Below are 24,831 nucleotides of genomic sequence, written 5' to 3' on the forward strand. Positions count from 1 at the left end.
AAGTCTAAATTTTTATTAACATTTATTAACTAAATACAAACCATACAAATATGGAAAAGCCAAAGTATTGTGAAAACTTTACAGTCCTACTGCACAGTTAAAACACAGATGAACTATATTTTGACCCTAAGATTTCAGAATACAGAAAAGTTGGTCAGCACTTCTCATCCTAACTGCTACTAACTAGCTGGCAACTCAGAGTTGCTGCCCTTGTTAGACATAGCTTTCTCTCTTCCAGGTCTCATTCTGCAACTGCTACTATGCCACCTTTCTTTCTTCCACTAGACTACTTGAATTAAAGCAAACAGTTTCAATAATGAGCTAAGCTCAGAGTAGCCTTCTTTTCAGCATGAGAATGAATTAGGCAGAAAAAGGAGTGTTTATTAAATTAACATCCAAAGATACACACGAATTACACAGAAAGTCCAAATACAGCTGTACATATAATGTAATGACTGATTTTAATTCTCTCACAAAGTTATGGGGACATGCTTAAAATATTCAAATGTTATCCTTAAAACATCAGCGATTGTAAAATCTTTTTTTTTTTTTTTTTTTTAGGCAGAGTCTTGCTCTGTCGCCCAGGCTGGAGTGCAGTGGAGTGATCTCGGCTCACAGCAAGCTCCGCCTCCCGGGTTCATGCCATTCTCCTGCCTCAGCCTCCCCAGTAGCTGGGACTACAAGCGCCCACCACCACGCCCGGCTAATTTTTTGTATTTTTAGTGGAGACGGGGTTTCACCGTGTTAGCCAGGATGGTCTCGATCTCCTGACCTCGTGATCCTCCCGCTTCAGCCTCCCAAAGTGCTGGGATTACAGGCGTGAGCCACCGTGCCTGGCCCAGCGATTGTAAAATCTTAAGTGAGAAAAAGAGATGTTGAAAGCCATTCTCAAATCTTTCTAAAACAGCATTCTCTAATATTTTTAAAAACTTCAAACTGTAAGAATTATGAATAATAACTGAGATGAGACCATAGTGACATCCACCTGTCAGAAATTAAATGAAGCTTCCATTTTCCACTTTTGAGATAAACTAGGATCACACTGCAAAGATACTGTCTTATTCTTTAAGCTTAAAACAGAGAAGACTTTTGCTTGACTTCCACTAGGATGTAATGGTTGTTGACAAATGTATTCTATTGGTTTACAGCAGTGGTTCTCAAACTTTAAGGTGGAGAATCACCCAGAGTTTCTGGGCTCTAAGAATGCGTATTTCTAACAAGTTCCCAGGTGATGCTGATCTGCTTTCCTCAGTTTAGGGGCCACTGTTTGAGAACAACTGGTCTGTAAGATAAGACCAGGTGGGGAAAGGGAGAAATTGAAGGAGTTTACTGGCAAGGAATTGAAATGACAAATCTGCAATTTTAAAAGCCAAATAATTTAAACTCAAACCAAACATTTGACCTCCCACCCATTTGTAAGTATGGAAAAGTTTTAGTAAGGTAACTCTTTTACTCAAAGAGTTTACTGAGCAAGTATCACACTGTGGTCTAATAAAGAAAAGCCATACAGCTTAAGAATACCTTACAGCAACTCTTTAAACTTTGGTTGCTAAACTGTAATGATATACCACAGATGTGAAAAATAACCTTAATAAAATTGTTTAAAACTTTGTTCAATGCCATATAAGATACATCTCCCATATAATCCAGGCTGAACTAAAAACAGCTGTTTAAATTACTGAATAAATTTCAATATGCGTATAGTTAGGTTCAAAAAAAGTGTAGTGAGGCAAAAAACCTTCAATGAGCTTATAGAAATAGGATTTGACCAGTGGTTTTCAGAGTCATAAAAGACAAGAGCATCAAATGGAAAAAGATAACAAATAAAATAGAAATACACTTAATGTAACAGGCAGCCAAGGCTACACTATGGTATTCTTTCTCTACCTAAATACATTACCAATTTTAGAAGCTTAAAGAAAAAAAAAGACTAAAATTAGATCTGCTAAAAATCAAGACCAATCACAAAAGAGAGGAGCAGAAGAACCTAAAAAGACCTTGTCTATTTTATTCCACCATTCTTTACAATCAATAGCAACGTAGGCTACCATCAGGTAGTTTTGAAGATTCAAACTGAACATCAAGAGAAGGGCTTCATGCCTTGTGGATATTCAAAAACATTTATTCAACCAAAGAAAACAGCTGAGAAAAAAATAGTCCTTAAGTTCTCACTAAATTTTTGCTCATAGTCAGCAACAATGAATTCTAGCAAATGTTACTGCATACGTAGTAATTCAATTCTGCATACAAGTTTAAAATTATTAACTCAGGAAAAATACTACTTCAAGTATAGGATTACTGATCTCCTAGGTTCATCTCACAATATTTATTCAGACAGAATTTAGTCTTACCCTCAAGTCTCCTGTGCCAGGAAAGTATTCCCCATATTTATGGAATGATACCGTCATTACACGATCTGTTGTATAAAAAGCTTCTTCAACACCATCACCATGATGAATATCTATATCAATATATAAGACTCTCTGATGATACCTGAAAACAAATCCATAAGTTTTGGTTTTTCCTTTAAAGGTTCTAAGATGGGAAGAAGCACCACAAATTCAGGAAACCCATTTTTGAGCTCTTGCATTCCAGAATGTTTAATCACCTTTTACATTCAGCCTAAAAGGTTATTCAAATATCTGAGGTTTGAGCCTCAGGCCTTTAAATACCCACTTGTGGCCCAATGTAGGTTAAAAAATATATATTCACTCTTTGTGAAATTTGTTCTATTCTACATGCTTCAAAAACATAGCACATATTTCTAATATATTAAAAACTGAAGATTATACCATACTCAAGATTGTTAATTAAAACACCTCTGTAGTAAATCTTCAATAGTATAAAATAGGGATTGGCTAACTATGGCCCATGGCCCAAATTTGGCCAATTGCCTCTTTTTTCAGCTTTGAACTGAGAAGTTTTTATATTTTTTAAATGGTTTAAAAACAAAACCAAAACAAGAGTATTTTCTGACGTGTGACAATTATAAAAAATTCAAATTTCAGTGTCCATAAAAAAAGTTTTACTGAAAGACGGCCATGCTCAATTGCTTATTACCTATGGCTTCATTTGAACTGCAGAATTGATTAGCTGTGACAGAGGCTACATGTGGTACTCTCATGACTTCAAACTGGTGCTTGGAGCACCACAGATTAGTGACACAGTTGTAACTCAAACACAGTTTAGGAGTCACATGAATCCCCATGTCATGACATTTTGTTATCAGTGCATACTCATGTCAAAATAAGGGGAAAATGGACTTCTCATGTCATCCTTTTGAAGTACAGTGAAGTGAGATATTATTAGATGGCAAAGCATTGTATTTATTATGGAATGGTGCCATTGCTGTGCTAAATAAAACAATACAATGTAAATTGATATTTCCAGACTAAGCACTCATAAGAATATTCTCGTAAGACTATAAACAGCATATCATAGTATAGCAAAATTTCTTCACAAAATTAAAAAAACAGAAATGAGGCTGTGATCAAGGTAAAGTTTCTGAGTGGCTCATGTGTTAGCTAGCAAGGAAAGCTGTGCACTAAGTCAATTAATTAAATCATGTTTGATTACACCACCCAAAAAAATGTGTCCAGAGAAATTAAAGTTGTTTAAAACTATTAGCTGAGTGGGCAAGAACTTGCTCAAAGAGGTGAAGACACTGGAACCAACATCAACAGTCAATTAAAAAACAAGGCAAATGATTGCAAACGATTTTCCTTTGCTCCTGATGAGTAGGCAAGATGTTACACTGATACTGCTCAATTACCGTTTATTTGAGGAGTCAGTATCAATTTTAAGTTGACTGAAAAATCAGCCTCTATGGATAGCATGCATTGAATAACTACAAGCAAAAAACACTAGCTCAGTATAATATAAAGTAGAATCTGCTAAGATGTGTCATAACTGATGGCAAAAAATAACTAACATTGCAAACGTCCAAATTCATAAGTACCTCTATAGATCTCTCTCTCAAACTGCAGCCACAGATAAGGAAAAATAACTCCTTCAACATCTCAGAGATAATTTTATATCCATCAGTAGAGAACAAAGCCTCATTCAGATATGGAAGCTAGGCAGTTAGACTAACTCAATAGGTAAACAAATTTCCTTTAACACTGGTTTCAAATTTTTTTCTTCAGTTTAAAACTTACAAAATACTAGAATATAAACTTCCAAGGTCATTGTCATTTTTTACTAGTTGAAACTAACTAAAATGAAAATTGCCAAACTACTTTTAAAAAAGGGTATTTAATGGGAGTTTTGACATTTATATACACTTCTAGTTCTTTTTGTTTTTGAGATGGAGTCTCACTCTGTAGCCCAGGCTGGACTGCAATGGTGAGATCTCAGCTCACTGCAACCTCCACCTCCCAGGTTCAAGCAATTCTCCTGCCTCAGCCTCCTGAGTAGCTGGGATTACAACAGGTGCACGCCACCAAGCCCGGCTAATTTTTGTATTTTTAGTAGGACGGGGTTTCATCATGTTGGTCAGGCTGGTCTCGAGCCCCTGACCTCGTGATCCACCCACCGCGTCCTCCCAAAGTGCTGGGATTACAGGCATGAGCCACAGCACTGGCCTTTTATACACTTCTAATTCTTTTTTTAAGGCAGGGTCTCACACTGTTGCCCAGGCTAGAGTGTAGTGGCAGGAACATGGCTTCCTGCAGACTCAACTTCCTGGGTTCAGGTACTCCCACCTCAGCCTCCTGGGTAGTTGGGACTACAGATGCATGCCACCACATCTGGCTAATTTTCTTTCTGCAGAGATGGGGTTTTGCCATGTTGCCCAGCCTGGTCTCAAACTCCTGGGCTCAAGAGATCCACCCACCTCAGCCTCCCAAAGTGGAGGGATTACAGGCCTGGGGGCCATAGTGCCTGGCCACACTTCTAACTCTTAATAATTGAAGAATTCGGCCAATTTCCTGCATTTCTTCATTGTTTTGTAATGAATTCACAGAAAATTCACCATTAACTATTTCAACCTATGGTTTACCTAATATTTTTTAAAGCCATAGACTTTTATTTATTGTGTTTTAATGAAAACATTTTATCACTGAAAAGAGTATCAGTATAAATTAACAACATACTTTAGTAATTCAAGGATGGCAAGCACAATATCATTAACGTAACAGAATCCTGATGCTTCTGATTTCTTAGCATGATGTAATCCTCCAGCCCAATTAACAGCCATATCAGTCTGTTGTCGGTTTAACTTCACAGCTCCAGCTAAGAAGTAGAAACAAGATAGATCTTTCAAACATTTATCATAAAAAATTAGTACAATGAGACAAAAACACTACAAGTGTATGCCATGCATAAGCAAGATCTTAAAATCATAAAAGTTAACAAAAATCATCTATAACACGAATAGTTAGGAGTTACTCCTTAGAAAAATATTCTCCTAGAGCTGCGACCTGAAATTAAATAATGGTTTATGGGGAAAGTGATAGTAACAATGATACCTAGAAAACAAGGGGAATGAAAGAAGTCTCCAAGTGAAAATAAGTTTAAAAAGTGTTTAAGTCACAGTCATAAAACATAGAGGTTTGAAAGTAAATTGTACTTTACTATAAACATACTGATTTCCTTTTGTTATCAAAATTCACAATCATTAAAACTTCTGTTTTGCACAAATAACCGAAAGATAACACACCCAGTTGAGATCAACTTTTAAATCTGATTGCATTAGCACTTACCAACTGAACCGCCAGTTGAGAGCTGACAAAACTCAAAGAGTCCATCAAACACTGGACAATCTTCTCCAACATTAACTGTGGAAGATGGATTTCATTAATTTCAACACACTCTGCAAATTAATGAAAGCCTTTTCTTACAAAAACTATTTCCTACAAATACTTTTTTGCTTAATGCAATCATCAAACATACACTTCACAGTATAATATAAAGTTTCCAACTTCAAAATATATTTATTGTTTTATCCAAGGTAATTAAAGTGTTATCTGTGAAAGATCATCAAATCTTATCAGGATTATCTGTGGAATATTTCTGGTCTATTAACAAGAACTCAATAGTTGTCCAAGCACAACAGTTCTTATTTAATTAAAACACAGGCTTAAATTTTCTAGGCCTTTCCCCTTAACATTACAATACGTTAACATTCTAAAAGTAACTTCGATTGCTTTATAATTTACTTTCTTTAAAACTCCTTAAATACCTATAATATCCGTTAACTTTGAAATGCATGTCAGTAAGTTACTAAATCAAAAAGATGTAACAGCTGGTTGCCTATTCCCATGGCTAATCTTGATCTTGAAAGTTGGTAAGAATTAACTAGGTTCATGTGAGCCAAAATATAGAAGGATACTAAAGACAACAAGGAAAAAACATATACAGATAAACGACACAACATCACACATTTAGTTCCTTAGTACTGAGAGAATGAAAGGATATGGCAGATGTATGTAACCCTTTCTTAGTCTTTCCCTATGACCTTGAATTGTAACCTCTTTAAGAATAAGGGTCCTTGTTTTATACATTATCTTTGTACATCCTTAAGTCACAAGCACTATAAGAAATGAATTTTAGTTTCTTACTGCTCAGAGAGATCATAATTTTTTTTTTTTTTTTTTTTTTTTTTGAGACAGAGTCTCATTCTGTCGCCCAGGCTGGAGTGCAATGGCGTGAGCTTGGCTCACTGCAACCTCCACCTCTGGGGTTCAAGCAAGCAATTCTCCTGTCTCAGCCTACTGAGTAGCGGGATTACAGGCACGCGCCACCACACCCAGCTAATTTTCTGTATTTTTTTAATAGAGACAGGGTTTTGCCATGTTGGCCAGGCTGGTTTCAAACTCCTGACCTCAGGTAATCCACTCACCTCGACCTCCCAAAGTGCTGGGATTACAGGCATGAGCCACCACACCTGGCCAGGATCATAAGCTTAATAGAACTCATTATTATGTGGGTTTAAAATCAATCCTATTATGTTGTTTGCCCAAGGGCTACTCATGCCTTTTTTGCATCTAAGTTGGAATCTTCCTTGAAAAAAAAAAAATAATTAAATATTACATGTTCTAGTTACATTGTAGCATTATAACAAATCAAACAAGATACGGTAGAAATGTGTATGAGGTAAATATGAGATGTCTAGCACCTACACTAATTTAGTATTATAATCATCACTGAAGTCAGTCAATACAAACACTAATGAGAATGAACTTTGGTATCAAGCTTTAAAAGATACTGTTCCAATAATTTTAGGTTGACTTTTGCATTCTACCTTCAAGCCAATTTGTTACCAATCTCTAAAAATAAAATACTTTTAACCTGTACAAGAGAACATTACGTAGAATCAAAAGCTTCACTAATATCTTAACAAAGAAAAAGAGATGTGTATTATAGTCCAGGTTAACTGAAGTACACAAAGAGAAGACAAGAGATATGTACATGCCAAGCTAAGGCTAATCAAAGTGTAATCTTGTTTTTGTTTTTTGAAGCAAGGGACTAAGGGAGTGAGGTCTCCCTACCAATATGTATTAACCCAAAGTTATCAGGGGAGCAAACTAGGAGTAGAAGAATACCCAAACAGCAGTTTCACGAACCAATAAGCTTCAGATAGGTTTGCTTTTTTCTTAAGTAGCTTTAGTAGTGTTACAATGACCTTTCAAATCAGTAAATAATTGTAACATATTAGACCAACAGGAAAAATATTCAGATTTAGGTCATTCTAAGCTCCTAAAAATACTAATTTACATTTATCAATGCAAAACTACTTTTTACTTAGAAACGTACATCTCTGCATCTGCTTACTATACTCAGACATGTTATCAGGTCTTATTGACCGTAGAAATTTGATATACTCATCACTGTGATATTTTGTCATTTCTTCGGCAGTGGCTTTATGGGGCCTCTGTGAAGAGAAATAAATGTCAGAACTGTGGAATTACAACCGGTTATATCAGTATTATCAAACAAATATACAAATTCCCCTATTGGTCCCCTCAAAAGAACTAAGTCTACCAGAACAAAATATATAAATTCCAAAACTAACCCAAACTTATACATGTGTTTTAGAAAACAGTAATCAATTTCAAAACTAATTCAAACTCCTTTAAAAGCATTACACAGGCATATCAACTATGATTTAATCACTCCTTATTTTAGTGGAAACAGTTCGAGTAAAAAGTCAAATCCATATGTTCATAAACTCTACTTTCTCTCCTTTTCCATGATAAAACATCCAGTGATTTCATCAATGAAATCACTCACTAAAAGAGAGTTTTCAATTCTAAATCTTTGTTCATGACCTCTCGTCCTTTTTTCTATCCTAATCTTCCTTGTTCCAAAGAGCTCAATTTCACGTATGACACAATTCTTCCACAAGACTTCCAGATTGAGTCTTATTCTAACTTCCCCTCTTCTCTAAATGCCTACATGTAACTGAAAATAATTCACATATTCACATATATTGCCTAGCATTAATTGTTTTAAATATTTCTTTTCTCCCCAAATAGCTAATTGTTGTTTCTGTATTTGTTTATACATACCCTCATCTTTATCTACAAAAACATTAAGGCAGCTGTTGCACTTGTGTTATCTGTACTACGCTTGGCCACACTAACACAGTATTCCATATGCATTATATGCCCTGCAAATGTTTGTGGGATTAATTTTATGTGTTATTATTTTGTAACAGTCCCATGTCAACTCTTTTCAGCAGCACAGGCAGATTAACAATTATTGTAAAAAAAAAAAAAATACTTAATATGCTACACTGAGTTGTTGCTATACTGAGTTGTTCTCCAGAAACATGAAAGTCTAGGGTAGGGGGTAACTTTTTTAAATGGTTAAAAGAAGATAGAAAAAAAAAGCTATAGTGCCCATTCTTATACATCTTTTAAGAACAAAACAAAAAGAGGAGTTTTTTCAGCAGCATAGGCAGGTTACCAATGATTGTAATAAAAATAGTTAATATGCTATCTGAGTTGTTCTCTAGAAACATGAAAGCCTAGGGTAGGAGGAACTTTTTTAAATGGTTAAAGGAAAAGGAAAAAGAGGGTATAGCTCTCATTCTTATTCATCTCCTAAGAGTAAAACGAAAAAAGAAGTTTGTTTTCTTCCAGATCTTTTCATCTGCTAAATGCCCTCAAAAGGGGAATAATAGACAAAGTTTCACCGTAGCTAAAAAAAAATAAAAAAAAGAAAAAAGATCAGTGCTGAATATGTATTAAAAAGAATACTCACATATATTTCCATTTTTCTGTATAAGCCATAATTTAACAGCAAGTTATGGGTCATGCGGATTCTATGAGGCTTCATGGGATGACCCTGTCCATAATAATAATTTCCAATATCACCTAAAATAGAAAAGACACAAACTAAACAATACAGACAAGAGACCCTCCATGAACTATTTGAATTTATGTATGTCTATCATTAGAAGGCATTTACTACTTAACAAAATTTATTTAAAATCTTAGTAACTTAGATTTATTTTGCAACTTTCAAACTGTATCAGATGACCAAGACGCTACGCACACTTTTACCAGCTGAAGACTCCATTATTACACACTATATTTATTTGTAGATTAAGGAAAGCAAGCTTTTCTGATTTTTAGTTACCCCCAATTTTTAAAATTTCTGTTCCTTGAAACGATGCCTGCTTTCTGTATTCTCTGGCAAATTCACATGCTTTTAAGTTCTCTGAGTTTTATTGGTATGATTTAAATTTTTTTCAGCAAATACTGCCTCTTGGATGATTTGCTGGCATTTCAGAAATCTCATAATTGGCGTTTTGCATGTTAAAACATACTGTGTCCATATTAAAGCCCATCAGGGAAGTTTTGGTAACTGAAATTTAGGTCCTAAATGAGGTTTTACTCCGCTAAGACACAGCATGACATTTTTCAAGGTAATAAAAATACTGTCTCATTCTTCATGACTAAAAAGTTGTAATTCCTAGCCTGTCTTCTTAAAAGGCATCTTATATCACAATGTCTTTAAACTTATGCATAAGATTTAAAAAAGAGAAAATAACACCAAAATCACAGATTTTCAACTAAATTTCAATGAAATTAATACTTTTAGGTAAAGCTCCAGTGTTTCCTATAATAGTAAATAACAAGAAGCCTCTTAAATATATAAAGTCAACCCTCTGTATCTGTGGATTCAACCAACTGCGGACTGAAAATATTTTTAAAAAATAGATGGTGGTGTCTGTTAGAAACACGTATAGACTTTTTTCCTTGTAATCTTCCCCTAAATCATACAGTGTAACAACTATTTACACTGCATTTGCATTGTATTAGGTATTATGAGTAATCTAGAGATGATTTAAAGTGTAAGGGAGGATATACATAGGTTACGTGAAAATACTATACCAGTTTATTTAAGGAACTTAAACATTCATGAATTTTGCTACCTGTGGAGGTCTTGGAACTAATCCCCCACAGGGTCAGGACAGTCAAGCTATTTTAATGGTTTGAAGTCTATCATTTCAACATATGTTTATATATTACAATAAAAGCTAGGATAAAGAATGCAATTTCTCCACTAAATCTTTCAAAGTCCTCCCTAAATACACCTTTTGTTTAATGGAAACAACCCCAAAAACTTTTTTGTCCTCTCTTCTACATATTTGATAACAGTCCAGGATAAACAATCAGCTTTTACAAAATCCATGCTTCTAATAACACAAATACTTGATTTTGTTGGTATCACACCTCTAATTTTACTTAACTTCATTTTCAACACAGCTCTCTTCTGCAAACAATTCATATACACAAAGTATTTTAAAGGGAAAGCCACCTTTTTAATGCAGGTGCCAACAAGGCTAAGAAACAATATAGAGTTTAGCAAAGCAGGGCCATGGCCCTTTGCAACATTCCTCTGCAATTACAATTAAGAGGCTATGATTGCAGAAAATAAACTACCTATTAAGAAAGAATCTACCATAAAGCTCTACCTTACATGGTGACAATACAAGGGATATATAGTTCCTTGAAAGCAGCCTGGTCTCATCATTTCTTAGATGTGGAAAACCCACTAGTGTTATTATAAAGCATCATGTAATTAAGTTAATACAAGGGAAGGCATTTCTTAGTTATCACTACTAAAGAAATCATTAAAGTAAAAATAATGAAAGTCTAGTCTTCACTAGAAATGCAGATTCTATGAGGTTTCATGGGATGACCCTGCCCATAATAATTTCCAATATCACCTAACACAGAAAAGACACAAACTAAACAATAACTTCCATCTATCTGCCTCTGTGTAAGAATTACCCAAATGAAATGTCTCTAACATCTACCACATCATAACATCAAATACTCTAGTTATAGGGACACTGAAAATCCAGTGAAAAGCCCCAGGCCCCAATAATTGGAGACTACAGTAGCAATTTCTGAGCAAGTGTGTTTGAAAAAAAAAAAAAAAGCAGTAATTAACATTTGTTGAGTGCTTACTAGAAGGCACTATTAAGTACTTCACATATCTTTTAATCTTGTCAATAACCATATGATGTGGGTATTTTTACATTATTCCTATTATATAATAGTAAAGAAGGATGAGAAACAGACAAGTCAGGTATTATTGCCTGTCACATAGCTAGCAAGTGGAGGAGCTAGATTCAAACTCTGGCAGGGCAGCTCACAGCTAATGTTCTTAAGTAATAACAACAGGGAATGTCAAGGGCACTTGCAGATTCACTAGAAATGGCAGGGTGAAGGCTGAAAAAAAAGACATAATATGAAATATAAATATTTTAAATAAAGGCTTAGGGTCTTGGTTAATTTAAAGAAAATGAACACAAGAAACTATGTACCTAATATATCAGAGTAATTTACTTTTTACTAATAGGGTCCTCAAATTGTATACGAATATGCATAGCTTTCAACAAGTTTCTCTGTTGAAATTTAGGGACCCCAGTCCCACAAAGAATACACAAAGAACCTAAATGATACATGTATACAGGGCAGCCAAGCTACAGATAATTTTTTGGTTTACCAAGAATTCTTCTGGCTGGGCACGGTGGCTCACACCTGTAATCCCAGTACTTTGGGAGGCTGAGGCGGGTGGATCACGAGGTCAAGAGATCGAGACCTTCCTGACTAACACTGTGAAACCCCGTCTCTACTAAAAATACAAAAAATTAGCCAGGTGTGGTGGCACGCACCTGTAGTCCCAGCTGCTCAGGAGGCTGAGGCAGGAGAATCACTTGAACCCAGGAGGCAGAGGTTGCAGTGAGCCGAGATTGTGCCACTGCACTCCAGCCTGGGTGACAGAGCGAGACTGTATCCAAAAAAAAAAATCTTCTAAAATATAAAGGGGTTATAAAATAACCATCTCCAACTTTTTCTCACTAATTCTGTATCTCACAATTCTCTAGATGGCTACTTTGTAGGCATCCACTTTGTTTTCTTTTTGAGATGGAGTTTCGCTCTTGTCACCCAGGCTGGAGTGCAGTGACGAGATCTTGGCTCACTGCAACCTCCACCTCTGCGGTTCAAGCGATTCTCCTGCCTCAGCCTCCCAAGTAGCTGGGATTACAAGCGCCCACCACCACAGGGCTAATTTTTGTATTTTTAGTAGCGACGGGGTATCTCCATATTTGCCAGGCTTGTCTCGAACTCTTGACCTCAGGTGATCCGCCCGCCTCAGCCTCCCAAAGTGCTGGGATTACAGATGTGAGCCACTGCGCCTGGCCCACTTTTTCATAAAGTATAAAAAGGCTAAGAAGTTTTAAGACCCTACAATTTTTACTCATCATTTAAATGGTCAGTAATGTATTAATAATTTGGGCATTTTAAATGTTACTGATTTTCATCAAAATACAGATTATCCCTAATCTGAAAATTTGAAATCCAAAATGTTCCAAAATCTGAACTGTTTTGAGCACCAACTTAATAGTCAAGGAAATGCAAACTGGAGCATGTCAAATTTTTGATTTCGAATTAGGGATGCTAACTGGTAAATAATTACAAATATTGCAAAACCTCCCCAAATCTGAAATACTTATTTCTGGTCCCAAGAATTCAGATAAAGGATATTCAACCTGTACATAAAAATACCTTACCAATGGAATAAACATTCAGAAAAATCAGCTCAAGGTGGTTCCTTGAACACAACAAACTTTAATTGTCAATGCAAAGAAATTACTGTAAAGAATTATTTATCTGCAAAATCTTACAAATTACTCACTCTTCAAGAAACTAACAGAATGGAAGTGTCCACTAAGGTCCACAATCTCTTATCCATATTCCTTCAAATTAGATACGTTTCAAATTTTATACTTTTTCAGATTTTGTAGAGATAATATGGTACACCTGCCATATATTATGTAATAGCCTAGAGTTTGGGTGGCATGATATAATCAAACATTAATATTTCTGCAGCAAAAAAGTGTGAATATTCACAGTATTCACAGAGGAATAAAGATCATAAATAGCCTCACATTGATTCAGGTTAAGATTTTGATTCCAAATGAGTTACCAAAATTTTTTTCAATTTTCAGGTCATTTTGGATTTCCGAACTGTGAAATGTACCTTTAGCCCCAAAGATAAGTTGACTGTAAAAAGAGACTCAGGAAAAAAAAAAAAAAACAAGAGAAAAGAAAAAAGTGTATTATTTTCATCTTCCAGACTACTTAGCTCACTATCCATTTTTTATACATATTAACACATCTTTAATACATATTTCAAGGAGGTCATTCCTCCTTGAGACATTTGGAGCCTTGGCTTCCATAACACCATTTTCTTGGATTTTACTCCTAACCCAAGGCCACTCCTCCACCAACCTTTAAATATCAAGGGTTTTCAGTTCATCCATTCATTTAATAAATCAAGAGCCTACCATGTGCCAAGCAGGTACTGTTCTAAGGGTTTGGGTTCATCAGTGAACAACAGTTCTGCCCTAAATTCTCTTCTCTCGGGAGTTAAGTCCTGGGACCAGCTGTCTGTCTATGCTGTATCTTTTTCAGTCTCAATACTTCACCTGATATAAGCTGAGAAATCCCAAATTTCTGTGTCTAGACTCTCCTCTCTGGATTATAAACTCACAGAGGTTAACTCTCTTCTCAGTCTTTTCACTTGAATTCAATAAGGATCTCAAATATAAGATGTTCAAAACAGAGCTCTTTATTTGTATTCCCAATCTTAGTGAGTAGTACCACATACCACCTAACTGCTCAATCCAGAAACTTAGGAGTCATCCTTTATTCTCTACCACCATTCCTCAGCTCCAACTCCATTTCTAATCCATCAAAAAGTTCTATTGGTTTGAGGCCCAAATCTCTCTTAAATGTGTCTATTTCTATCTAAAATGCAACCATTACATTTTATATGGACCAATATGTGTTCATTTCTTGCTTCCAGCCTATATTCCACAACTCCTTACCAATTATTTTAAGAGAATGCATTCTATTTGAAAAACTTCCAGTGGCTTTCCACCTCTGGGTAAAGTCAAATTTCTTACTACACAGTTTTGTGCAGTCCCACTTTTTACTGCCTAACATGGGACTCCACATTTTCCTTGTCTTCCTTTCCATTTAGTGCACCAAGTTCTATTAATAACTATCTGGCTTTGCTATTTGTAATATCTTATGTAGTAAACTCTTTTTAAGTCTGGCCCATTCTCTTCCTTCAGGTCTTCCCTTCTCTGATTACACTATCAAAGGTCCCCTCTCTTTTACTTTTTTTGTTTTTTTTTTTTTTTGAGATAGAGTCTTGCTCTTGCCACCCAGGCTGGAATGCAATGGCATGATCTTGGCTCACTGCAACCTCTCCGCCTCCCGGGTTCAAGCGATTCTCCTGCCTCAGCCTCCCAAGTAGCTGGGATTACAAGTGCCCGTCACCATGCCGGGCTAACTTTTTTTTTGTATTTTTAGTAGAGAGAGGGTTTCGCCATGCTGGCCAGGCTGGTCTCAAACTTCTGACCTTGTGATCTGCCTGCCTCGGCTTCCCAAAGTGCTGGGATTATAGGCGTGAGACACTGCACCCAGCCCCCTCTCTTACTTTATACCTGCAGTCTTTTTATTTCCTTCTTAGGACCTGAGCAATCTTTTGTCTATTTGGCACACAGTAGGAACTTTAAGCCTATTCGATATGTCTGAACCCAAAGCTGGCTTAATGAACAAGTAACTATAAGCAGACTGCTACTGAAATACAGAGGAATAACGCTTACTAACCAGTAAAAAAAAAATCCTTAGACTTGATTTGAATTCTTCCAAGTTTGAATTTATTAACATTCCCTAAGAGATGCCTTCTCCAATCCCAAGTGTTTTCCTTTAAGGACTTGTCAACAGAAGCATTTAAAGTTTTTGTTAAGGATTCTTGTTTGTTTGGTAGCAGAGGAAACACTTTGAAAAGGAAAAAAGAAAAATAAAGATTCCGGATGTTGAACTCTCCTTGGACATTAAAACTAGAGTCAGTGTGGAAAAGGAAAAGTGGTAGACTGCAGCAAACAGAAATGTGAATCTGTTTTCATCTAAACAATACCAAAAATGTCAAAATGCCACCCATCCTACCTAAATGTAGTTCAGAGTAGTTCCAAGAATTAGAGGGAACATTATATGAAAGCATTCTATCTATAAGAATAAGGAATTGGCCAGGCGCAGTGGCTCACGCCTGTAATCCCAGCACTTCGGGAGGCTGAGGCGGGTGGATCACCCTAGGTCAGGAGTTCTAGACCAGCCTGGCCAACATGGTAAAACCCCCATCTCTACTAAAAAATACAAAAATTAGCCAGGCGTGGTGGCATGTGCCTGTAATCTCAACTACTTGGGAGGCTGAGGCAAGAGAATCGCTTGAACCCGGGAGGGTGGTGGAGGTTGCAGTGAGCTGGGATCACGCCACTGCACTCTGGCCTGGGCAATAAGAGCAAAATTCCATCTCAAAAAAAAAAAAAAGTATAAGGAATTAATAATTTATTCATCACTAATTTAAAAAAAAGCTACGTTTTTAAATGTAGTTGGCGAAGATACAAACACAAGCAAAACAGACAGACTGTCCTAATGAAGCTTATGTTATAGCGGAGAGACAATAGTTATATGGTACAACCGAAAGGAAGAAAAATAAGGCAGTAACAGGGACTTAGGTAATAGGAGAAAGCATCTCTGATAAGGTAAAATTTGAAAGAAAAGAGAGGCAAAAGATTTCCAGGGGAAAGAGAAGTATAGGAAAATTTCAGTCTTATTTAGTCACGTTTTATCAATTAGTATTATTGGTATTTACGAACTGCTGCTATAATTAATTATTTAGCACTTATTTGCCTCCAAAGAAATTATTACCTATTTCACGGATAATAAAGATTTATACCACAGCTAAGAACCCATGCAGTTGTAATAAAGGTTATTCAGCAAAAGACTTTGGTACCACTCATAAATACAAGTCTAAGAAAATCTGACAATCGTTGGCTGCCAAGTAGAATTTCTACAATTTGCTAAAGAAGGAGTACGTTGGGAGGTATCATCTTGGTAACTTTTTTTTGAGACGGAGTTTCGCTCTTGTTGCCCATGGCACTATCTTGGCTCACTGCAACCTCCACCTCCTGGGTTCAAGCCGTTCTCCTGCCTCAGCCTCCCGAGTAACTGGGACTACTGGTGCCTGCCACCATGCCTGGCTAATTTTTGTATTTTTAGTAGAGACGGGGTTTCGCCATATTGGCCAGGCTCTTCTCGAACTCCTGACCTCAGGTGATTTGCTTGCCTCAGCCTCCCAAAGTGCTGAGATTATAGGCATGAGCCACCACACATGGCCTAATCTTGATAACTTTTATATTTATATAGTTTTATCTGTATAAAGTCTTTGAGTGTTTTTTCTGGACCACTTGTCTCCAAAACTGATTATGCATCCCTCTCAGAGGAGGAAAAAATAGAGCACAGAAAAATTTGTGTATAGTTACATAAATTAGGTATATAAACCCTATTATACTGTATATACCATAAAAACAAGCACTAAATATGTTTGGCCTCAAGATTAATTCAAAATAAAACATAAACATGTCCAGATACAGTATTAAAAATGTGAGTAGTATAACTAGAGCCTAACACAGCTTAGCTCCTAATTATATTTAAGTAGAGAAAAATCACATCGTTTTAAGGCCCAGAAGGGATCTCAGTGACTATCTAATTAGCTGTATCATTTTACAGATTGTTGATGATCTTCTAGTGTATAAAGAATGAACATGATTCAGAAGTATGTTTTTGGGAATTTGGAGGCATGGATCAATAGCTACAGTCAGAGAAGTAATAACTTCTCTTACTTTTCTTCAAAGGTTTAAGGATACCTAATCCATCAATGTCTGAAGGTTCCCTTGGGACCAACATTTCAGTGACCTAAAGGGTTACCTGAAGATTACATAACGTGCAGAGAACAATATGTATATCTTTAAAAGTTCTTTCATTAAGATGCAAACAGCCTCACTGGCAGACATTCTGTGTGGCCAAGCGGCTCAGTGTGCCTAACAGCCCCAGGAAGCCTAAAGGTAGGATTCCTATGGTTACAGAATTTGCTACTTCCGTCCTTTTCTTTTTCACTCACTTTCTTCCTTCTACTTCCTTACCAAGAAGTTAAAACCATCTAACCTAGGCTAGCAGATAATTCAGACCCTATTACTACAGATATAACCCATTCCCAATCCAATCCATGTTATATACCTTAAAGTCACGATTCTTTGGTACAGAAGCTCCTTTCCTTGCACTCTCTTCTCACAATAAAAAGAGAATTAGTATTGCTACTTTTGTAAGCTGACAAAACAGTGTTCTCTGGTAATAAAAATGTAAGTTTTTGGATGAGGTCAGCACGCTATCACATATTAATAATTAGCATAATACAAAATTTAATAATCTCTGCAAAATATTTTAATTCCCTCCCACAAAAATTAAAAGAGTATGTGAAACATAACCAACTAAGAACTCCACTTTAACAAACAAGTGAGTCACAGACAAAAGACAAAATAACCCACCAGAGATTTCCAAACTATCAGCTATTCACTTGTTGCTGGCCATCACGTAAGCAGGTGAATGGACTACAATAAAGTATTATATTAAGTCACAATCACAAGACAAACATTTCCACCGTACTTATCAAGCTTGCATCCTTTCCCGGGTACCCGTGCCTGCTCCTATTCCCACAACGAAGGTTGTCATAAATGGGCCCAGGACAAGAGCGCTGTTCAGAAACTGCTACTCAAGTGTACCCTCCTGGTTCTAGGGTTCCATTGTGGTGACAACAAATTACAAGTAGCTTACTTCCTCAGAGCCCATCACTACCAACAGCAACTGACAGCTTCGAGAAGAACCTCAGTACCACTTTCCCTAACCAAAACTTTTCCTCTTTACTCCAAGCCCTGACAAGGATAAATCTCGAAACTTTAGAAACAATGTAATTTTACAAATTAACTTATACGCAGGGTTACTTCCTTTCCAATTTGATCAGGGAATGCAGGGCAAGAATAACCCAAAATATGCAATGTAAATCATGCTGAAATTAAAATGTATTTCCATCTCCACCCCTCCACGATGGCATAATTTCAAATCAATTTATATAATGCATATCTAGTCCTCTGAAAAATCATTTTTTAAAAGTAGGGCTGTTATTATTCTGTCCCAGCCATTGCAGATCAATTTAGATTTGTTCTGTAAGATTTCAAATTTTCCCCAAATGACACAGGTGGTTATTTCATATGTATCAGTCATTAAAAGATTAATCCTTTTTAACTAAAAAGAGACAGTACGGCCATTTACAAGTTAAAGGTAGATTTATTCTGAGCTGGTGTACCTCTCTTAAGATGTTGTGATTTACAATACACCAAATGTAGGAAACAGCTTCCAAAATTTGTATTGCTTCATACAAATCAGACAGGACTTTCAGGAGAAGGAGGCTAGGATAGGTTCTCTGTTAAATTTTGGAATCCCTTCTCTCAAGAGTAACCTACTATAAACTATTTACAAAGCCTTTGTGAAATCTGTAAAACAGGCTACTACTCCATTGAGCAAGGAAACACAGGAAACAGGATTCGAAGATTTAATGTTACTGCTCATACTCCAAGTTATAGAATGCTTAAAATTAAATTATCTGACTTCTATAATTCACTACACGGTGAGCTCAAATTTACCTCATCAGAATGTTTAGTACTTCTGCACTTCTCTCACTTCTCAAAGTTTTCCCATACCAGGATTCCCACCACCTAGGAACAGCCTTTGCAAGATTCCAATGCTCTCTAAATCCCCAAAGCAGGGTCTATTTCCTGATCGAACAAAGAGCAACAAAGAAGTGGGTGGTAACCACCTCTCTGAGGCAAGCCAGGACCCATGGAGTCTGATCTACAACACAAGCAGTAGCAGTTCCACGTCTCCCTACCTCCTCTTATTTCCTACGAAGTCCTTCTGCCTGAAACTGGAAAACCCGAACTATTATTGAGGGAGTGAAGCCCTTCCATTTGAATCCTGAGAAAGACGCGCTCAAAGAACCCAGCGAACAAAGGAGAGGGTTGGAGCCCACGCAAAACATGGGTGTGATAAAGCCACACGAGACTTGAGCCCCCACCCTCAGTAACCACTCTCCAGCGCCCACCCGGGAGGAGGGATCCGGGGAAAGGGTAAGTCGAGGAAGGAGAAGACGCTCCGGCCAGACCGAACGCAGGGGAGGGGAGGCGAGCAGGCGAGGATGAGGGAAGGGCACGGGAGGGGCGGAGCTCTCGCGGCTGCGGGGCTTTGTGTAGAGTCAAGGCCGGGGTAGAAATTTTGCCTCACGGGGGACGGGTCGAGGGAGTAGGAAGCCGACGCGGGGCACCCCAAACCTGCGTTGCCACGAATGGTGGGCGGGAGAGGGGAGAGAGTGGGCCGCCCCCTTCGCCGCCACCACCAAGGCGGGGTAGGCCGGCGCCGTCCCCAGCGGCGGCCACCTTCGAGGCTGCGGACTGCACGGCCGAAGCGGGAGAGGCAGGAGACAAGGCGGGCGGGTCCCCTGATTCCCGCCCGCAGGAACCGCGGGGGCTGCGCCAGGAAGAGGGTCTTGTTCTAACCGTGCCGGGCCGGGAACGGGTTAAGATGCGGCCAAATGTCGGTCCCTCCTCCTTCCCACCCCTCAGCCCCGGCGCCCACTCGCGACGGCAGCCGCGGAACCCAGCGCCCGGCCCCGCGCGCCCACCCCGACACTGGCCCGGCCGCTCACCGTCGTAGTAGTAGCAGACTTTTTTTTTGCCGCCTCCTTGACTGTACGCCATGGGCTCCCCGGCCACCGCCGCCTCCGGGCTCCTCCTCCCGCTGCTGCTGCTGCTGCCGCCGCGGCTCGGCCGGGAGAGAAAAGGGCTGAGGGAAACGTGGGGGCGGTAGTCCCGCGGGGAAGGGCAGGCCGGTGGGAGGAGAGGAGGGGGCGCCGGGAAGGCTGGGTACCACCCGGCAGAGGTGCCGAAGGCTCGGAATCGGGGGTGGCAGCGGCACCAACTCGCGAGGAGGTGGCCACCAAACCACCTCCGGAGGCTGCAGGGAGGTGGGAGCATCCAGTGCGGCCTCCACGGGGGAGGAAGGGGCACGGCTGGAGAAGGAGGCCGCTTCGGGCTCGAGATTAGAGGCCCTCTTAGGGTGAACAAACTGCGCAAGGCGGCGCCATACACAGTCTTAAAATGAAGAAGAAGACAAGCTTTCGCTGCGCAAGTAGATCCAGGGAGCGTGCAGCCGGGTGGACATTCTCCCCCTCAGGTCTGCGCGTAGTGGTTGCGCCTGTCCCCGAGCCTGCGCAGTCGGCGCCTCGTAGCCTTGGCGGCCTGGACCCCTCCTCGGCGTCCCACGCTGCTCCCCTCCCCCACTGTCGCGAAGCTCCCGCCCAAGCCGACCACGTGCCGCGAGCCTGGGGAGAGCCCACTCCCGCGCCCCTTCCGGGCCCACTACCCCTCCGGGCTGTGGCCCATCGCCCCAGTGCCTGGTAGCCTAGTTTTCTCGTTTGTCGTTTGTTCACTTATTTTTTATTATTATTATTATTATTTTGACTCGTAATGGGTATGAGGTATAAGGGGACCTATTACGGATGTTAAGGGGAGAGGGACCGCTCGGGTTTTAATAAGCATCTGTGGAGCTCATTTATAAGGTACAGTTCTAAGCACTTGCATTTATAATATATTCCATTGATAATCTATTTATAATATTTAATCTCATTTAAGACTCCCAACGACTCTAGGAGGTAAGTGGCAAATGTACTCCTTCTTTATAGGTGGAGGCAGATTAAGGAACTTGTTCTTGCTGCTAACTGATATGTCTGGAGGTTTGAGCTCATTCTGCAAACTCCACGCACCCTAGCTGTTCCACTCTGCAGCAATGCTGCTGGCTAGACACTGGAAGATTGGAGCAGAAAGACTTTCGAAACTCTTGGAAGTTATGAATACATGTGTTCCTCTGTTAAATAAATCCACATTTATCAAGCACCTACCTTAAGCCAGCCACCTTGCAGGTGAGGGCTAGAGGCTAACAGCCTGTTTTATAGCACCCATCCCAGTTATATAAAATTGCTATCCCTACCCCCCAAATACACCCCTATTAAAAAAAAAAAAAAAAGGCTGTATTGATGCTGGAATTTTAGACCACTACCCAAAATACCCCTTTTAATTTGCTATTTGACTTCAAAATCCCGAAAGTGTTCATGCTTAAAGCAGCAATTTTCCCCAACCTCACCCCCAAGAGATTTAGAAAAAGTTAAGTCCGGGGTGTCCCCTGCCCTTCCTCCGCCCCCTCCTCTGTATTTTTAACAAGACCCCAGGTGACTGATGCAGTTGCTAGAGAAATTACGGTGAGTGAAACACTGGCCTAGAGGTAAGGTTAATTGACCTTCTAAGTTGTGCTCTATCAAGTACAAAATCAACTTGGAAGATTCTGAGAACAGAATAAGTGAATTTAGTAGAAGTGAATGTTCTTCCCCAGGGCCAACGCAATGAAGTCTGAAATGACACTTTGTTTCCTTTGGGAAGACTTCCCTGACCCCTCTCCCGCCAAGACTGTTCTCCATGCCATGTACCTTGTATGCTGTAGCTCAACACTTAACCATGTTGCAGTTGCCCACAACTTGTCTGAATGTCCCACTATGAATGGAGTGTCATAAATGAAGGGACCAGGTTTATCTTGCATATAATAGTTTCTCTAGTGCCTGTGACTTAGGGCAAGTCACTTAAACGTTTTTTGAATTGCCTTATCTGTAAAATGGGGCAGTATTACTTGGAGAGTAATATTCAGAATCTCAAATAAGAAAGTTAATATGGAATACTTTTAAAAAATGAAGAATTATATGAATAAGGGATTATTAGGATTACTATAATAACAGTGATAATTACTAAATTACTGTTTGCATCCACAGCACCTAACATTGAACTTGTGAGAAGAGCCTGGACATATCTTTTGGCTAGCTGAGAAACGTATTTATTATTTAATAATTTTAAACCAGTAGAAGCAAGTTACATTACCTTTACAAACTGGTGTGGGAGAAGGAGTTTTATCCCATGATAGGAGTCGGCCAAGAGAATTCTGTCTATAATCTCTACTATGTTAGCAGAGCTAAAAGTGGCATCAGTTATTGAAACCCATTGATAAGCTCCAGATTTCATTGACCACATTCTAACTCTTCTGTATCAAACCCTTTTAAATATGGAGTTTTAGACAATGAAGTAAAAGGAAACCAGCTGAAAGCATGGATAATTCATAGGATGCATGCATAGTTAAGGACTGTCTTTTTCCTTAAATTGTTTTTCTTTAGTTTCTGCTCCATCTGTAGGTACTTATTTTTTCAATCTCGAAGATATTTAGTGCTTTGAAATTGTTCAGTAAAATGATCTCTTAAACAGAAATGATTATTTAAGAATAGGACTGTTAAGGAACTGATGGCCTCAGCTTATGCTAAAAATTAAACCCTGCTGACAACTGCAGCAGATAGTTTAATTCCTATAAGAGAATTATTCATATAAGCTTATTTCTACTGTAAGGAAATTCAGGTTTCTTAGTGCTAATTTTGTGTAGTAATTCCATACGGAGATACAGAAGGTAGAGAAGTACAGTGGCACACTAGAGTGTTATAAACTCAAACAGCCTCAAGCTGAATTCTGATCTTGTAAGCATGGTGCCTATCTTTACACAGTACTACAAGCTATAACTCATAAACCTGAATAGCAACATCTAACAGTGAGAGATTATAGTACTTTTGAACTGTGCATTTGTGTAACAAAATTTCAAATTACCCATTTACATTAAAAATATATTTTTGAACTATAGCTTATCTACTCAATTACTGTTACATTAAACCTTTCAAATCATTCCTGTTACATTGTTAACTGATTAATGCTTTGCCGATGACCTTCGAAACACAGTATCACTTTGATCTAATCCACCTACTTGCTCAAATTTTCTAATTTTTATACTCACACTGCATCTGAGAAAATTAACTTGTTAGTGTCTCCTGATCACCTTACATGTATATCTTAATTCTTCCTCTTTCCTATCTTAGTGTTTTGGGGTTTTTTTTTTTTAAGACGGAGTTTCGAACTTGTTGCCCAGGCTGGAGTGCAATGGCGCGATCTCGGCTCACTGCAACCTCCCCCTCCCAGGTTCAAGCGATTCTCCTGCCTCAGCCTCCGGAGTAGCTAGGATTACAGGCGCCCACCACCACGCCAGGCTAATTTTTGTATTTTTAGTAGAGATGGGGTTTCACCATGTTGACCAAGCTAGTCTCTAACTCCTGACCTGGTGATCGCCTGCCTTGGCCTCCCAAAGTGCTGGAATTACAGGTGTGAGCCACTGCACCCGGCCTCCTATCCTAGTGTTTTTAACCTTCCTTAAAATCTGGTCATCATTCTTCTCCACCTACCACCAGAACTGTACAGATGGAGGTGGTGTATGCATGTTGTGACCATGGGGTGGAAAGCCACATGACAAGAATAGTGGAGCAGAAGGATAGGGACCTGGGTCCCTGATTACCTCGTATGTAGCCGTTCCAGTCCTGGACTGTGCACTTCTGGACTCTGGTGACATGCAGGAAAAAAAAATGAAACAAACGAAAAAACACGTTTAGGTAAACCACCGTAGTTGGGATTTTGTTATATGTAGCTGAATATAATCCTAACTCATGCAAAATCTGAATTAGAAGTTAGTGGTTTCTCATAATTTCTCCCAACTACAGGCTTCCCTTGGGAGACAATTTTCTGGGTTTCTGAATATCTTGAGAACAGAGGTGCTGGCTTTGTCTGAAACTATCTTTTCAGTGATGTTTGTGTAGTGAACAGTGTTCCAAGATAGAGAAAATGACTCCCTCTGGAGCAAAGAACAAGCATAATTACTACCCATTATAAAAAAATCAGGTTCTCTAAGTACTATACTGCACTTTACTGTACTAAACTATACTACACTACACTACACTACACTACACTATACTGCAGTCCATTGCCAGTACAAGTATTATGTGGCCTCTTCATGTTGGCATATGGGAATTGGGGTTCAGAACAGCAGCACAAAAATTAATACTGTTGCTCTGGTCACTGCAATTGCCATGAGTAATAAATTATCCCTTAACACAGGAGTCTTGAGTCTAATACTAGCATGATGAAACTGTGGCTGGCTAGCTTGTTAGCTTGCAAATAGGGTAAAATTTCAGATTGTTTAAGGAACCCAGAATAGACTACATAGCCCTCAGATGACTGTGGGGAGCTCTCTGAAATAGGGCCATCCTTAGTTACTTGGAGGAACTTTCCAGAGGGAAAGCCGACTCATTTGTGTGCACTTTGTGGTTGGTTGTCCCAACGATGGGAGTCAGATAATTAGAAAAGGTGGTAAGAAATTTGTCCCTGAGTCTGGGCGCAGTGGCTCATGCCTATAATCCCAGCACTTTGGGAGGCCAAGG

General features: G+C 38.8%; 1 protein-coding gene and 1 long non-coding RNA gene across 2 annotated transcripts in view; one reads left to right on the plus strand and one right to left on the minus strand.

The window, feature by feature from the left end:
- Positions 1–20,905, minus strand: part of HDAC2 (histone deacetylase 2) — a 31,119-nt gene extending 10,214 nt beyond the window's left edge. The window contains exons 1-6 of the mRNA XM_054491171.1: positions 20,134–20,905; positions 9,208–9,320; positions 7,756–7,873; positions 5,703–5,777; positions 5,094–5,232; positions 2,352–2,493 (exon numbers count right to left, since the gene is read on the minus strand). Of these exons, the coding sequence (XP_054347146.1) occupies positions 2,352–2,493; positions 5,094–5,232; positions 5,703–5,777; positions 7,756–7,873; positions 9,208–9,320; positions 20,134–20,461 (915 nt within the window). The 5' untranslated portion in view covers positions 20,462–20,905. The remainder of the gene's footprint in view (positions 1–2,351; positions 2,494–5,093; positions 5,233–5,702; positions 5,778–7,755; positions 7,874–9,207; positions 9,321–20,133) is intronic.
- The window catches only part of LOC129038341 (uncharacterized), a 54,217-nt gene continuing 47,454 nt past the window's right edge, over positions 18,069–24,831 (plus strand). Inside the window, exon 1 of the long non-coding RNA XR_008503127.2 lies at positions 18,069–19,558. This is a non-coding gene — a long non-coding RNA (uncharacterized LOC129038341). The remainder of the gene's footprint in view (positions 19,559–24,831) is intronic.

The sequence above is a fragment of the Pongo pygmaeus genome, chromosome 5 (genome assembly GCF_028885625.2).
Source record: "Pongo pygmaeus isolate AG05252 chromosome 5, NHGRI_mPonPyg2-v2.0_pri, whole genome shotgun sequence".
Lineage (NCBI taxonomy): Eukaryota > Metazoa > Chordata > Mammalia > Primates > Hominidae > Pongo > Pongo pygmaeus.